The sequence below is a fragment of the Musca domestica genome, unplaced genomic scaffold (assembly GCF_030504385.1).
Source record: "Musca domestica strain aabys unplaced genomic scaffold, Musca_domestica.polishedcontigs.V.1.1 45, whole genome shotgun sequence".
In the NCBI taxonomy this organism is placed as follows: domain Eukaryota; kingdom Metazoa; phylum Arthropoda; class Insecta; order Diptera; family Muscidae; genus Musca; species Musca domestica.
The window spans coordinates 7407400-7424090 of NW_026712335.1; the positions used below are offsets into that span (position 1 = coordinate 7407400).

General features: G+C 35.0%; 1 protein-coding gene across 1 annotated transcript; it reads right to left on the minus strand.

Moving 5' to 3' along the window:
- Positions 1-4008: 4008 nt before the first annotated feature.
- LOC131804500 (ribonuclease Oy-like) lies at positions 4009-12642 on the minus strand. The gene is made up of 2 exons (XM_059127470.1): positions 11844-12642; positions 4009-5568 (listed from the first exon to the last, which is right to left on the minus strand). Exons 1-2 carry the CDS (start codon positions 11909-11911, stop codon positions 4632-4634), a joined length of 1005 nt encoding a protein of 334 aa, XP_058983453.1. The 5' UTR covers positions 11912-12642; the 3' UTR covers positions 4009-4631.
- Positions 12643-16691: the final 4049 nt, after the last annotated feature.

Below are 16691 nucleotides of genomic sequence, written 5' to 3' on the forward strand. Positions count from 1 at the left end.
TAGGGGTTGAAATGGACCAAAAACTGAAAAAATTCCTGATTTTGCACTTGCTCTACAGGTCGCAATTATAGACCAATCGACGCGGAATTTCGCATGTAGCTAGAGTTTAGGGCTGGCAAGAAGCCTACCCATTTGGGTGGTCATCGGATAATATGTAGCAGGTAAAATAGACCATATTTTTTGTGTTGAAAAAATTCAACATTTTTCATTAAACCGCGAATATTTTAAATCCCGGCGGAATCCAAAGCCATGACAAGGTTACTTCTGATCTTCACATTGATGTTAAGATCCTACAAATCGGATATATGCTTGAAAGATCTCGTATATGTGGAGAACGGCTGAACTGATTTCGACAGTTCTCATTAATTCAGAATGGCCTCTTGGCAGGAAAGAAACAACGTCTAAAAAATCGCATAAAAATATCTCTCTAAAGATGAAAATATTGATTTTGTAACATTTTCTCATATTTTTCCAATTTTGTCATATTTTTGGCATATTTTAATTTTGAATTAAACATTTGGTAATATTTCTACAGCTAACAAAACTAAGTAGTTAGGATATCAGGATATCATATACAGATCGCATTTATGGCCCGATCCTTACGAAATTTTGCATGGGGATAAGATGAGGGCCAGAATAGAAGCCTACTCTTTTTGGAGATGATCACCATATATTTAGGGGTTAAAATGGACCAAAAACTGCAAAATTGTCAGCAGGTCGTAATTGTCGCCCGGTCCTCACGCACATTTGAATGGGGGTTACCGGACATTGCAAAAGCCAAGCAGTTTTGGGTGGCCATCCAAAAATATTCAATGTGTGAAGGAGTTCGCCAACTTTTGTAGACAAAATACGAAAATGTCCATTCCAGTGACTTTTTGGAGAATTCACAAATACAGGAAAGACGCACTTCTGACTATTTCGTTAACGCTGATTTCGCTGAAGAATATAGTCAAATGTCTGTATCTCATATAGATGCGTTTCAGTCAAAAACCAATAATAAATGTTAATCTTTTGCCACTTCTGAGAGATTATAGGTCTTTGGGAAATATTGGTTCCCGATCTAGGAAGACCATTTATGTGCAACATCTACCAATAAATTGGAAATGAGCAAATTCGTCTAAGTTGCTATTATTCGACAATTAGAGAACGAAACCTGATGGTTTTCTTTTATAATTTGTCACAATATCTTGTGGAATTCTTTCGAGTATCTCGCCTATATAAACTGTATCGTTTATTATAGTGTTGTAGGGTATTCAACGGTCGGCCCGCTCGACTGTAGCCTTTGCTTACTTGTTTTGGTATAATTTTAGTACTCATTTGTTATCTAATTTCAGAATTGTATCTCTATCCCTTCAACCAAGACCAAATTTAGTACTTTTCGTTCATTTCCACATTCATATCTCAATTCCAGATACCAACCGAAATTCCAGCTCTATCCCTTCACCCAATACCAACCAAATCTAGTGCTATTTAGCACTTGTCGCACAATTATATTACACATTTCCAAAACCATCTCCATATCTGAATCCCAGATAACAATAGAAGCAAACGTTAAGATTAAGGCCCTTTCCCTTCACCCAATAACAAATCTAACCACCAACAGGGGCCCCAATACAAAAGTTCAAAATTCCCGATTCATCTGTTAACCCTAAAGCAAAAGATTTCAAGTTTAGTACCATTTGGTACATATTAGTACACATTTCCAAAACCCATATTCATTTATCAAAATTTTTTCCAACCTTGAATTTCATGCGAAATTTTAATTTTCCTTAATATCAAGTTGTGCCATTTTAGAAGTTTAGTATCATTTTAGCACCTTAAAGTTCTAATCAAAAATATATACAGGGTGAAATGAATGAAAAAACTGCAACCAACTGCTGTCATTTCTAAGCCACTCGTCCGACAGCTGTATAAAATTATTCCAGTGACAGCTCATTATATTGTTTAGAAGCGTACAAAAGCATTTTGGTGAGCATTTCCCAGATAAAAAGTTATTCGTGATGGAATTCAAGCGTGATAGTGTGATTTCCTTATATTTTGCTGGAAAGCCATCGTTAAAGCACTCCAGCTTTTAAATTAGAATAAATCTTTTGTGTCTCGTACCATTGCTCGTTACCCAACGTCAAGGAAGTGGACGGAAGAAAACAGCAACATCAGCAGAAATGGTTGGAAAAGTAAAGAAGCGACTTGATCGAAACCCGCGTGGCAATGACCGAAAAATGACTTTTGAACTGAACACGTCGCAATATTCCATTCGGCAAATATTGAAAAATGAGCTCGGGCTAAAGCCATTGGAAATCCAAAAAGTGAAAGTACTTACACCGCAACAGAAAGAAAATAGACTCAAAAGAGCTAAAGACTTGCTTCGCTTGGCCGAAAGTGGTGAACTGCCGAATTTGGTTTTTCCGATCAGAAAACATTCGTTGTCCAGCAGTTTGTAAAGAAACAAAATGATCGTATTTACTTGCCAAAGAGGTCAGCTGAAAGTGAGCACCTTAGGTTGGCCACCAGAACTCAAGCGCCGGCCATGGTGATTGAGTGGGCCCCCATAACAGCCGATGGTCGCTCTCCGCTCGACCGTGGGATCAGAATAAATGCCGAATATTAAGCCTTGGGTCTGCAAACATTTTGGCCGCAGGCCTTGGACATACCAACAGGACTCAGCACCATCGCACTCAGCACACGCAACCCAATGGTTACAAAATTAGGTTCCTTGCTTCATTTCCAGCGCACAATGGCCACCAAAATCTCCGGATACCTATCCATTGGACTATTGTGTCTGGAGTATTTTGGAAATCAAGGTTGGCACTAGAAAATACCAAAGTGTCGATCACCTCAAGCAAGCGCTTCGTCGAGAATGGGCCAAAATACCGCAGAGCAACATTCGGGCAGCGTGTGACGGTTTCATTGGCCGTTTGAAGGCCATAAAGGTGACCAAATCTAAACTTATTTTAAAAATTGATGCTATTTCCGACATTTTTTGCTTTCATTTAATAAAATTAAAAAAAAATGTAAAAATTATGGCGTTTAAGATTGTTGCAGTTTTTTATCTTACCCTGTATATCAAAAACATGTAGGTATCAAAGTTCACAAAAAACCCATAATATTCCCTAATCTTTATGGTCAAATTTCCCTCGGACTTTTTTGAGTTGACGTCAAGCAAGGTTGGCACTAGAAAATACCAAAGTGTCGATCACCTAAAGCAAGCGCTTCGCCGGGAATGGGCCAAAATACCGCAAAGCATCATTCGGGCAGCGTGTGATGGTTACATTGGCCGTTCGAAGGCCATAATTCGTGCCAAAGGTGACCAATTCGAACAAATCTAAACATATTCTAAAAATTGATGCTATTTCCGACATTTTTGATGTCATTCAATAACATTTAAAAAAAATGTAAAAATTATGGCATTTGAGATTGTTGCAGTTTTTTTTATCTTACCCTGTATATCATAAACATATAGGTTTCAAAGTTCACAAAAAACCGAAAATATTCCGTAATCCTTATTGTCAAATTTCCCTTGGACTTGTTTTGAGTTGACGTCAGAAAATAAGATAAAATTTCGTTTTAAGCGGAAGGCTTCCAAAGAAGAAATGTTCTACACAGAATTTCTATATAAATTTCAGGATAAATCATATATCTAAATTATGCATTTGATTTTTTATACCCTCATCCATATGGCTAATATAAGAAATCACAAATCTTTTTTTTTCTGAAAATTCTCACCAAAATGCCTTTGTACGCTTGTTAACAATATAATGAGCTGTCACTGGAATAATTTTACCAGCTGTCGGACGAATGGAATAGGAATAACAGCAGTCTGAAGTTGGTTGCAGTCTTTTTATCTCACCCTGTACAAGAATATTAGGATATTTTGACTTGCTGCGATTACGTTAAACTTGTTATAGGGTATAAAAATAAAATTTCTAAAAATTTATGGTAATCAATTTTGAAATTCTACAATGTACAAACACTGAACAATAATTCCAAGCAAATAAAATACTTCATTGATTCTTTTTTAATATTTCATTATTTTATTTATAATTAGTTTATTATTATTTCGATTTCTAAAAATAATTTAAACAATACAACAATTTTCACATATTTTTTTCGTCGTCGTTAATTTTGTTTTTCGTCCTCTTTCTCCAAAAATCAGAATTTTAAACTTATAAATGACAGACAGACCTCCATTCATGATTCAAGTCTAATTACTTTAGATTACAAACCAATAATAATAGTAATATTTTCAATAGAAATGTGTATAATAAAAATGTTGTAAACTATATATGTATGTATGTGTATATTTACGTATGAGTGTCACGGTGATTGTTTGATTGATATATTCCTTTGTTTTAAATTGCAATAATAATAAATATAATTGTAATAATACAAAATGAAAAAATATATATATTCAATAATCATTTCAATAATAATTATTTTCAAATTTATATAAAAATAAAACTTTGTTTTCTGGAGTTTGATATTGAATTTACTAATAATAAAAATACATTTCACTTGTTATTCAATAATTATTGAGTTTTGTTTTGTTTTTTTTTCTAATTAAATTATATGCCTCTGATTTTTGTTTTTAAATTCCCTTTTCGTCATTCGGCTTGTAGCCCTACAACCGGCATTTAGAGAGTGAACCACATAATAAATTGTACAAGTTTGTATAGATTCACAATGGGGAATTTCCATTTGTTTTCCTCTTGTCTTCGACGATTCGGCACCAGACTGGGATAATGTACCGGCTTGGAAATGTGACAATTGGTAATGACCGTACCGCCGGGATAATCAATGGACACGGCATTGCCATGCTTGACACCATCACAGTCTGTGGCATTGAGCGATTTATCGAAGCAAATGCGTATCTCCTCCAAATAGCTGACATCTTTTTTACTATCGTACAAACAGTGTATAGATGGATTCTTGCCCAAACCCTTGACAAGGGCCGCATGAATGGCCACCACGGTATTGTTCGAGTCCGGATGTATGCCAGAATCACCCAAAATTTTGGAAAGTTGAAAACCTTCACGCCATGTTATGCCCTGTGAGAAATATTTCAGTTCATTGTTGAGTTCCTCCAAAACAGCGGCGCATGTGCCATGTTTCAGCCATTCATGTTTCCACAACCAATCACCCTTCGATTCACCATCAATATCGGGCCAAAAGTGATTTAGCTCATCCTTGATGTCTGACAAAAGGTTTATATCGAAATTCGCCGTTTTATTGCAAAAGGAGGGACCGATATGACCCTTCTTTGTTGGCCATACACCATGAACTGTCCAGAATTCCTTAGCTGCCGGCAATTTACATTCATGATCCTTATCCTCTTCTCTCCAATGATAACAAGTCGTGACAGGCCACTGCTGGGTAAATATCAAAAGATCCCACTCATAATTGCCGCCATTTTCCAATAGACCCATTTCGATATCGAGATCATCATGATATTCGGAGGAACTCAATTCATCTGAGAAGAATATATTTTGTTTCACCTCTTCGATGCGTTTTAGGGCGTCCTCATTGGGAAACTGTAGCTCTGCTAGTTCATCACTGTCAGGTGTCGAGGCACTGGAAAATATGGCAAAAACATATATTTTAATTTTATTGAAACAAAGTATTTAATTTAAATATTTTAATTGTAATTTTGTACTGTACAGTACCAAAAAATAGTGCATACTTTTAGGTACAAGTTGGAGACTTCTTAGCAGTCAGAATGAAACTAGTGTCTTCTACAAATATAAAATAGTAGATAAAGCGTATGAAAGTAGAATCTAGAAAATTTGCACAAGGGCCGGTCTAGGTGCGCAGGCATGCGATAAGGCAGGGTTTTTTGGAAACTCGTACTAAAACGATTTGAAAAGTACTCAAATGTTCCAAAAATTTAATGAATTGGACAAAAGAAATGAGCTAGAATTCTGAAATTTGAAATGAGAGTCATTGATGGAGTTCAGGATAGATGTACCAAAGGGTTTTTGGAAATTCGAACTTTTAGCTTACGAAAAGTTCTAAAATGGTATTAAACGCCTAAAGTGGTACCATTTGCTGTTATGTAAACGGATAAAGCTAAAAACTTGGTATAAGAATCAATACTAGGAAGACAGTTTGATATATGATGACGGTTTTCGAGATATGTACTAAGTCTGCGAACTGTACTAAATGGTACAAAGTTTGGAATATTTTGGTTTATGTCGAACGGATGAAGCTGAAAAATTTTATTTAGATTTCCATTGGTGGTTGATTTGTGATAAATAGGTGGTTTTTGAAATATGTACAACAAGCGCACGAAAAGTACCCAGTACCAAATTGTACCAAGTACTATATTTGGTACAATTTGGTATTGAGTGAACATACAGTGTTTGAAATCTGAATTTTGGTATTAAGGTCGCTGTTCATGTGTAGCCGGGACATATGGAGGTGATTTCGGATGTGTATTATAACTGTACAAAACAGTACTTAATGGCACTATATTTGGTATTGGGTGATGGGATATATGTAAAATTCTGAAATTTGATATTTAGATCACTCTTGGTGTCTGTGGGTAAGGTATAGTTGCTATTAGAAAGTACTAAGTGGTACTAAATTAGCTATTGAATGAAGAGATAGAGCTGGAGACCCGATATTTGATATTGAGGTCACTTTTGGTATTTGGATCTGAGATATGAAGGCGGTTTTGAAAATATGTGCTTTAATTGTACGAAAAATACAAGATAGTACTAAATATGGTATTGGGTGAAGGGATAGAGCTGAAATCCTCAAACTTGATATTGTGGTCTCTTTTGGTATCTGGAATTTAAATATGCAGGCGGGGTTGGAAATGTGTACTATAATTGTAGGAAAAGAACTAAATTTTGTATTGGGTAAGGGATAGAGCCGAAATCCTGAAATTTGATATCACTTTTGGTGTCTGTGGATGAGATGATGGTATTAAATTTAGTAATGGGGAAAATTAAAGAGCTAGAATCCCGAAATTTGATACTGAAGTTTCTGTTGGTAAGTAGTGTTGAGATCTGGTAGTGGTTTTCTAAAGTTTTGTTCGAAAAGTACTGAATGGTACGAATATTCGATTACGGTTGGTGTTAAGGATGAATAGATGTAGATTGTTTTCAGTATGAGACATAAATGTTACTAAATTTGGTATTTGGTGAAGGATTTTTAGGATTCAGGGTTTACATATGGAGACGTTGAAATAGTTTTGGGCAGAAAAACTGCATGTGGGCCGCCGGTCAACTTCATAAAGAAAGATTTTGAAGATTTTTTGATAAAAATGGTAAACATTTTGCAAACTAAAAAATCTATCCTTTTTGAGTACTAACATGTAAAAAAAGAAGTCGGCAGTCGGTCGGCTCGAACTTTGAATACCCTCTACCATTTGGAAGGAATTTGGAAATTAAAAAAACGTACGTTGAAAAATAATACTCCGAATATAGGGAGGGCTATACGAATACCTAGCCCTGCATAGGCGATTTTTCGTCACAGGCTGTAGTACCCGTTACGAACTGCAAATACGAAATTTGAAACATGGGAAATATAGGGTCTATGCGAACACCAGACCTGCCTAGGGTGTAGGACCCGCTATGTACTGCAAGTAAGAAATTTTAAACAATTCCAGTTAATAATGTCGCTAAATTCATGAAATGGGGCTATACGATACTACAGTCTTTCACAGACTGTAGTATCAATAACGAACTACAATTACGAAATATGAAACAATTTCGGTGAATAATGCCGCTAAAGCCATAAGAATACGGAATATAGGGAGGTACCGTTATATGAGGGCTGTACCAAAACGTGGATCTGCATGCGCAATTTTCTGTTATAACCTGCAGTACTCATTAGAACATAATGTCGGTATAATCATCAAAATACCGAATATATGAAGGTACCGTTATGTAGGGCCTAAATCAAAACGTGGACCTATACAACCCACTTTCAATGACAAAAGTCCTGCAGAACAAACACACATCTGAGTACAATTTTATCATTCAATCAAGAATCGCACCGATTTGCCACTCTAGATCTAGTGTTTGTTGTTTGTTTGTTGACAGAATATTGGCAAATCATTTTGGATTTTATGAAGCTTTAAATAAAACCAGATCAGATACAGCTCTAGCCAAAACTAAGAATAAGGATGGAAATTGGTGACTCATTCAAAATCTATAATATTCTCCGTCTAACACCCTGATAAACAATGTCGTTTTTGTCAATACTATAATTAAAACAGTCTATATTAAATTGGTATTCTTAAAATCTAAGTCCTAACCTTTACCCTATTATGACAGCAGAATTGGTAAGTGTATCCTGTCAGAATCAAATCACCCTCTTTCCCTTTCTATACTTTTCATGACTAACAGTGTGACCTAATTTTCTTTGTTCTAAGGAATTGCAAATTATCAGCAAATGCTTGTTCTCCAATGGCAACAACAGCTTGTATATTTATTTATTTTTTTATTATTTGACACAGTGAATTTGATATGAGAAATCACTCACGCTGGCTTTGGCATAACGTTCTAGTTCTGGCCTTTGTTTATACTTAGTTGTGTTTTTATAAATAAATAAGATTTACATGTGCTTATAAATTATAAACAAATAAAAAATCTGTAAGTTCGGCCGTGCCGATCTTTGAATACCCTACACCATTTGGAACGAATTTGGCAATTTTTAAAAGAATAAAATCCGCTAAAAATTCTATTAAAATCTTAAAAATATCAAATGTAGCCGTTATATTGGATTCTATACGTCGACGAGGACCTGCATAGGCAACTTTTCTCATAAGCCATCTAAAATATTCAAATGCGGAACTTGAAAAAAAAATCGGTGAATAATATGGGGGCTATACCAAAATGTGGACCTGCACAGACAATTTTTTGTCTTAGGCTGCAGTATCCATTGCGAACTTCAAATATCGAATTTGAAACAATTCCGATGAATAATGTTGCTAAAATCATCAAAATGCTGAATATAGGGAGGTACCGTTATATGGGGGCTATATGAAGACGTGGACTTGCACGGACAATTTTCTATCATAGGCTGAAGTATCTATTACGAACTTCAAACACGAAATTTAAAACAATTCCGGTGAATAATTTCGCTAAAATCATAAAAATACCGAATATCGGGTGGTACCGATATATGGGGGCTATACGAAGATGTGGACCTGCACAGACAATTTACTGTCTTAGGCTGTATCATCCATTTCGAACTTCAAATATCAAATATGAAACAATTCCGGTGAATAATGTCGCTAAAATCATCAAAATACCGAACATCGGGAGGTAACGTTATATAGGGGCTATACCAAAACGTGGACCATTTTCAATACCGAAAGTCCCTTAGACATAATATACATTTGAATAAAATTTTATCAATCTACTTCATTTCGTTCGGAAGCTATGGTGATTTCCACAGACGTATAGACGGACGGACATCGCTAAATCGACAAAGAATTTTATGCTGATCAAGAATATATATACTTTTTCGAGGTGTTCCAAACGGAATGATAAACTTAATACACCCTGTATACTACGGGGGAAGGTATAAAAATCCATAATTTATATCTATTTATAAATTGTTATGCATTTGATACGGCCAAAACGTGCCTCATTAAAATAACGGTTGTAGACCCTAGGTCTCTTTGGACCAAATCCGTTTCAGGACATTTGGAGTCAATCTGGGGATGTCCGTTAGTCTGGCTGGTGCGATTTGGTTGATTTGGTCCAAACTTGGTACATTGTAATATTATTATCAACCTTAGATCGAGTTCTGAGATGGCAATATCGGTCCACTACTTCCGGTACCTCCTCAACAAAAGGTCGAATTTTTCAACCAATATTTACAGTACAGAAGGAGAAATGATAATCCGGTTTTGCTCCAACTTTGCAAATCCCAATTTTTGCATCAATGGTACGTCAAGTGGGAAAATAGATAATATCGGTGCAATTTTGAATAATTATAACTCTTATAAAATGTGATGTAAGAATCCGATTGTCTTAAAATTACACACATCACAACATTTTTATTAACCCAAGGTCTGATGTGAAGATGGAATATATCGGTTCTTTCATTCTTGTACCTCCCCCACAAAGAGTCAACATTTTGAATATCCATAAAGCTCATAAAAAGCGAAATTAAATTTCGATTCCGTTCAGACTTGGCACATCTCAATATTTTTATCAACATAACATCTGTAGAGAGGTAGAGATCAGACTATTCCTTCTGGTTTAAAGATTTGAATAACCAAAACGATTGTAAAATCCGAAAAAAGCTTGTGGTTCTCTTCATATTTCACACATCGCATTATTTCGACTAACACAAGATCGACTGTGAAGATGGAATATATCGGTCAACTTCTTCTGGTACCTCCCCCACAAAGGGTAAACATTTTTAATAGCCATGAAGCTGATAAAACGCGTCACACGTCAATATTTCTATTAACATCTGTTATAAGGATGGTAGAGATAGACCATTGCTTTTGGTACCTCCTCAACGATCATAAAATCCGAAACAAGCTTCCGGTGCTCTTTATATTTCACATCTGTTAGAAAGATGGTAGAAATAGGGCCATTTCTTCTGGTACCTCCCCCAAACAAAACGCTCAAAGAAAGTGAAATAAGCACCCAACTCTCTTCAAATTTCACACATAAAGACATTTTTGATCAAGATCTGTTGCGATCTGTTTTGAACAAGATCTGTTGTGAGTCACAAGTTTCAACACTTTTGTCTGTCATAACTTGCGACACAAGTCAGCGATTCTTTACAACTTACTATATCTAAATATTTCCCCAACCAGATCCTTGATACAAATGTTCGATTTTCTTGTAATTTTGTTCATATCAATATTTTTATCCGTATTAGATGAAATATGAAAATGGAATAGTTCGGTCGACTACATCTGGTAACTCACGTACATTTTAACATTTTCTAAAAATTATCACATATCTTTTTCAAGGAAGTAACTAATATAGTCCAAACCTGGCACGTCGCAATATTTATATCATATTTATTTAGGCCCGATACGAAATGGACAATATTGGCCCATTCCTTTAGAACCTACTCCATAGAGTGTCAACAATTGGAATAATCATAACAGAAGTCAAAATATATTTAAATAATCGAAGTATGCATCTGTATGCAAAACCGATTGATTCTTTTTAATTTGTTAGTCTTAGCAAAGAAATCTCTAGATCGGCTCATCGGTTAGTCGTATTCTCTCTTTACCCATACAGCCTCTATGTATATAACGGACCTTCTAAATTTCGGGAATTTAAAGCATTTTTGCCAAATTTTCTAGTTTGTACAAAATTGAATAATTAAACCATTTTTGATAACATTTAAAAATCCATAATTTACAAATTTAAATAACTTGTTGCATATAATTTTAATACTTCCGATTAAAAGCAACCACAGCCGACCATTAATATACTCTGATTTAATTTTACATTTTGTTTCTGTTTTCAAATAAACATATGTATGTTTTGGGCTCTGCTATAATTTCAAAGACGACCACTGTATACAATGTTAGGTCATTAATTTGTTTGTGTTTCATTAGGGGGTGAGTGCAAGAGAGAGAGAGCTAAAGTGAGCGGCAAAGAGAAGGTCCATGAAATGCTAATCATTTGATTGAGTATTTATATGACATTGTTATTGTTTACAAACAATATTCATAACATTTTGATACCACTTTGTTTTTTTTTTTAATAATATTATTTTCTTCGGAGGAATGTTTTCTATTTCCACACAATAAAGCAAATCAGCTGTGCCATCAGCCAAGAGGTCTTTGTGGTGACGGCATATGCCAAAGAGACGGGTGGGTAGATAGTTAGGTTGGTATTTGCCAAATGATTTACCTGTACACCGTGGCAAATGTTGAAATTGCACAGCAAGTCAGGAAAATTTTGCAAAATCTCTGAGACATTTTCAGCGAACCAACAGCAGTAGTCCAAAGCGTTGAAAATATATTGAGGGAATTTTCCCCAATTTATCTTTGTGTTTGTTGTTGCTGCTATTTTTCGTTTCGGAAAAATGCGTTTATTTAACAACGTAGCATTTATCTTTCTTTCTATCTATGTTTGTCGTATTCTTTGTATGTTTTTTTCAAGGTTGTTGTTTGGATGAATTAGGTTTTTGATTCACTTTTATTTTCTTCAAAATCTCTTCAAGATATGTTATTTTTCTTCACGATATTGATATTTTCTGCGATTTGATTTAAGCACTTTTCGTTCGTATTCTAGATATTTTGTAGAAATGACGTTTTTTCTTTCGTTAATACGGCCACCATTATCATATTAGCCTATGGAAGTCTTTTTTCTCTTTTTTTGTTTGCTTTATTTGTTTGAAATAATTTAAATGTTGACACACACACACAGAGAGACTCTCGTACGACAATAACATGGATTTGGTTTTGTGGTTATGCAGTCTTTTTTGTTGTTACATTTTTCTTTTATTTTATTATAGGTAGGTATTATTATTTTTTGCAGTTTTTTGTGAGACAAACAATCAAATACTACAAGTCTCTTTTTGATTTGGTTTCCTCTTTCCTTTTTAATGTTTGGTTCGAGTGTTGTTATTTGTCGTCGTTCTGGCATTGCCTCTTCAGCTTGTGGCGTAGCGTGTTTTGCTGTTTTCAAATGTTATAGGTGTGTGGTTGTGTGTGTGTGTGCACTCGCATCTGTCTATGGGCTAACCTATCCAAGTGTTTTATAGTGCTTCTTCTTCCTATATTTTATGGCTGTCATTTGATACGTATCTTTTTTTAATAGTTCGATTTAAGGTTAAATTATTTTTTTCCTCAACAAAAAATAACAATTACAATTTTTATAAAACTATAATTTTGTATTTATTTTTATAAAATAATATTAAAGTAAATAAATTCTAATTTATTTTCTTAGTCAATGCTATTAGTGAATGGAAAAACGATTCACTAAAGCACTACTAGATTTATGCTTGCCTTACAACACTGCCATCTAGTTGTCGTTTTGTTATTAACGGTTTATGTCTAAAGTCAAAGGAAAACCGTTACAGAGTTGATTATAAAGAGTAGTATATTTAATACGCAAACCAATCGAAACAGCAAGGCAAATACAATCGGCTCCGTGTAAATTACACAAGTCCAATATATAGCGGATATATGAAAATAAACCTTGTCACTACGGAATTCCCATGTGGTTCCATGTAGTAACAAGTTACAGCTAAGGCCAGGCCGAACTTTTGATATGCTCCACCATTTGGAAGGAATTTGAAAATTTTCAAAAAATTCCGAAAACTGCCATATAAATGAAACCCGTTATATGGGGCCTATACGAAGACGTGCACCTGCATACGAATTTTTTTGTCATAGACTGTAGTACCCATTAAGGTCTTCCAATACGAAATTTGAAACAATTCTGGTGAATAATGTTTCTGAAATCATCAAAATACGGACTATCGGGAGGTACCTTTTTATTGGGGCTAAACGAAGACGTGGACCTGCACAAATTTTTTTTTGTCAAAGGATTTAGTAACCATTACGAACTTAAAATACGAAATTCGAAATATTTCCTTCGCTCAAATCGTGGAAATACCGAATATCGGGTTGTACCGTTATATGGGGGCTATACGAAGACGTGGACCTGCATACGAAATTTTTTGTCATAGGCTGTAGTACCCATTAAGGTCTTCCAATACGAAATTTGAAACTATTCCGGTGAGTAATGTTGCTGAAATCATCAAAATACCGACTATCGGGAGGTACCGTTATATGGGGGCTATACGAAGACGTGGACCTGCATACGAAATTTTTTGTCATAGGCTGTAGTACCCATTAAGGTCTTCCAATACGAAATTTGAAACTATTCCGTTGATTAATGTTCCGGAAATCATCAAAATACCGACTATCGGGAGGTACCGTTATATGGGGGCTATACGAGGACGTGGACCAGCATACAAAAATTTATGTCAAAGGCTGTAGTACCCATTATGAACTTCAAATATGAAATTTAAAATAATTCCGGTAGATAATGTCGCTAAAATCATAAAAATACCGAATATAGGGATGTACCGTTATATGAGGGCTATACGAAAATGTGAACCGATATGACCCATTTAAGAATTTAACCTGCCTACTGGTAAACTATGCATGTACTGGTACTGGTAAACTAAGCAAGATTTTAACTTCCTACCTCAAGTCGTTCGAAAGATAGCGTAATTACAACAGACACGCGGAAAGATGGACATCGCTACATCGTCTTAGAATTTTATGCTGATCCAGAATATATATACTTTGTAGGGTCTATCATGAATATTTCGAGGAGTTACAAACGGAATGACACAGCTAATATACCCTCAATAGAATGATGGAGGATATAAAAAACTGTATATCGAACATCAACACTTTGAGAGTTTACATCGCAAACCTAAGTATACGGGCCAATTTCACCACTCAACCCATCTATTTTTATAAAAAAACAAGTAAAAAAAGCAGTAAGTTCGGCCGGGCCGAACTTTAAATACCCTCCACCATTTGGAACGAATTAGAAAATTTTCAAAAAATAAAAAGTTCTGTTAAAATCTTTAAAATATCTAATATCGGAAGGCGCCGATATATGGGGGGATATACGATATTGTGGACCTATATAGATAATTATCTTCCAAGGAACTCCTTGTGTGGATTATCAGACAATTCCGTTGAAAAATGTGAAAAAAAATCATCAAAATACCGAATATCAGAGGGTACCGTTATATGGGGACTATACGATATCGTTGACCTATATAGATAATTCTCTTCCAAGGAATAAAGTACCCACAAGGAACTTCTTGTGTGGATTTTCAGATCATTCCATTAGAAAATGTGGCTAAAATAATTAAAATACCGAATATCGGGAAGTACCGTTATATGGGGGCTATACGATATCGTGGACCGATATAGCCCATCTTCGAACTTGACCTGCCTGCAGACAAAAGAGGGATCTGGGCAAAATTTTATCTTCCTATCTTAATTTGTTTAGACTGTAGCGTGATTATAACAGACGGACAGACGGACGGACATGGCTAAATCGTCTTAGAATTTTACGCTGATCAAGAATATATATACTTTGTTGGGTCCAAAATGATTATTTCGATGAGTTACAAACGGAATGATGAACTTAATATACCCTCCATACTATATGGAGGGTATAAAAAAAAAACAAGTTAAAAAGTATCAGTCGGTTTTGCCAATGTTCAATTAGTTAAATATATTTTGAACTCTGTTATGATTATTCAAATTCTTGACCCTTTACGGCGTAGGTTCCAAATTTGTCCATTTCGTATCGGTCCTAAATAAATATAGGTATTGCGACATGCCTGCACTTTATATGAGATATGAGAAAATTTGTCGAAATGTTAGAATTTGCGTGAGGTACCAGATATAGTCGACCGATGCATTTTTTCAATTCATCTAAACAAATAGAAATATTGGGAAATATGGGCAAAATTACAAGAAAATCGAACATTTATATCCAATTTTATTTGAAATATAAATTAATTCAATTCAACATTTAGATTTATGGTTGAGATATATTTAGATATAGCAAGTTGTAAAGAATCGCTGACACGTTTCGCAAGTTATGGCAGATAAAATATGGGAAATATTGACTCTTTGTGGGTGAGGTAACAGAAAAAGCTTGTGTTAGCAAAAATGTTAGTATCTGTGAAATTCGAAGAGAGTTGAATGCTTATTTTGCTTTCTTTGAACGTGTTGTGTTTCAAAATCATGAACCCTATGTGGGGAGGTACAGGAAAGAAATAGTCCAATCTCACCATATTTATAACAGATCTTGGGTTGATGGAAATAATGAAATGCAGCAAATCTGAATGGAATCGGAAGTTAATTTCGCACTTCATGAGCTTCATGGATATTCAAAATGTTGACCCTTTGTGGAGGAGGTTCCCACAGGAGTGGACCGATATATTCCATCTTCACAGCAGATCTTGTGTTAGTAGAAATATTGTAATGTGTGTAATATGAATATAACCGGATGCTTATTTCGGATTTTATAATCGTTTTGGTTATTTAAAACTTTTACCCTTTGTGGAAGGGGTACCAGAAGGAATGGTCCGATCTTCCACCTTTATAACAGATCTTGTATTGATAGAAATATTGATTTTGAATGAAAATGGATGCTGTTTTTTGAGCTTCATGATTATTCAAAATATTGACCCTTTGTGGGGTGGGTACCATATTTATAGGCCGATATATTCCATCTTCACACCAGACTTTGGTTTAAAAAAATATTGAAACACATGTAATTTAAAGACAATCGAACTTTTACATCACATTTTATAAGAGTTATAATTATTCAAAATGTTGACCCTTTTTGGGGGAGGTACGCGATGGAGTGGGTTGATATTGTCCATTTTCGCACATTACCTAGCACTGATGAAAATATTAGGATTTGCAAAGTTGGGGCAAAATCGGATTATCTTTTCTCTTTATGTGCAGTAAATTTTATTTATTTTTTTTTTTTTGAAAATTTAGAAGGGTAGGTACCGGATGGATTGAACCGATATTGCTCTTCTTCGAACTCGATCTAAGTTTGATAATAATATTACGATGTACCGTATTATTACCCAATCCCAAAATGTTAAATTTCAGCTAAATCGATTGAAAGCAGACGGTAAAATCACTTGAAAGAAGTAAAATCGGGGGTTTGGGCTCTATGGGAGCTATATCAAACTGT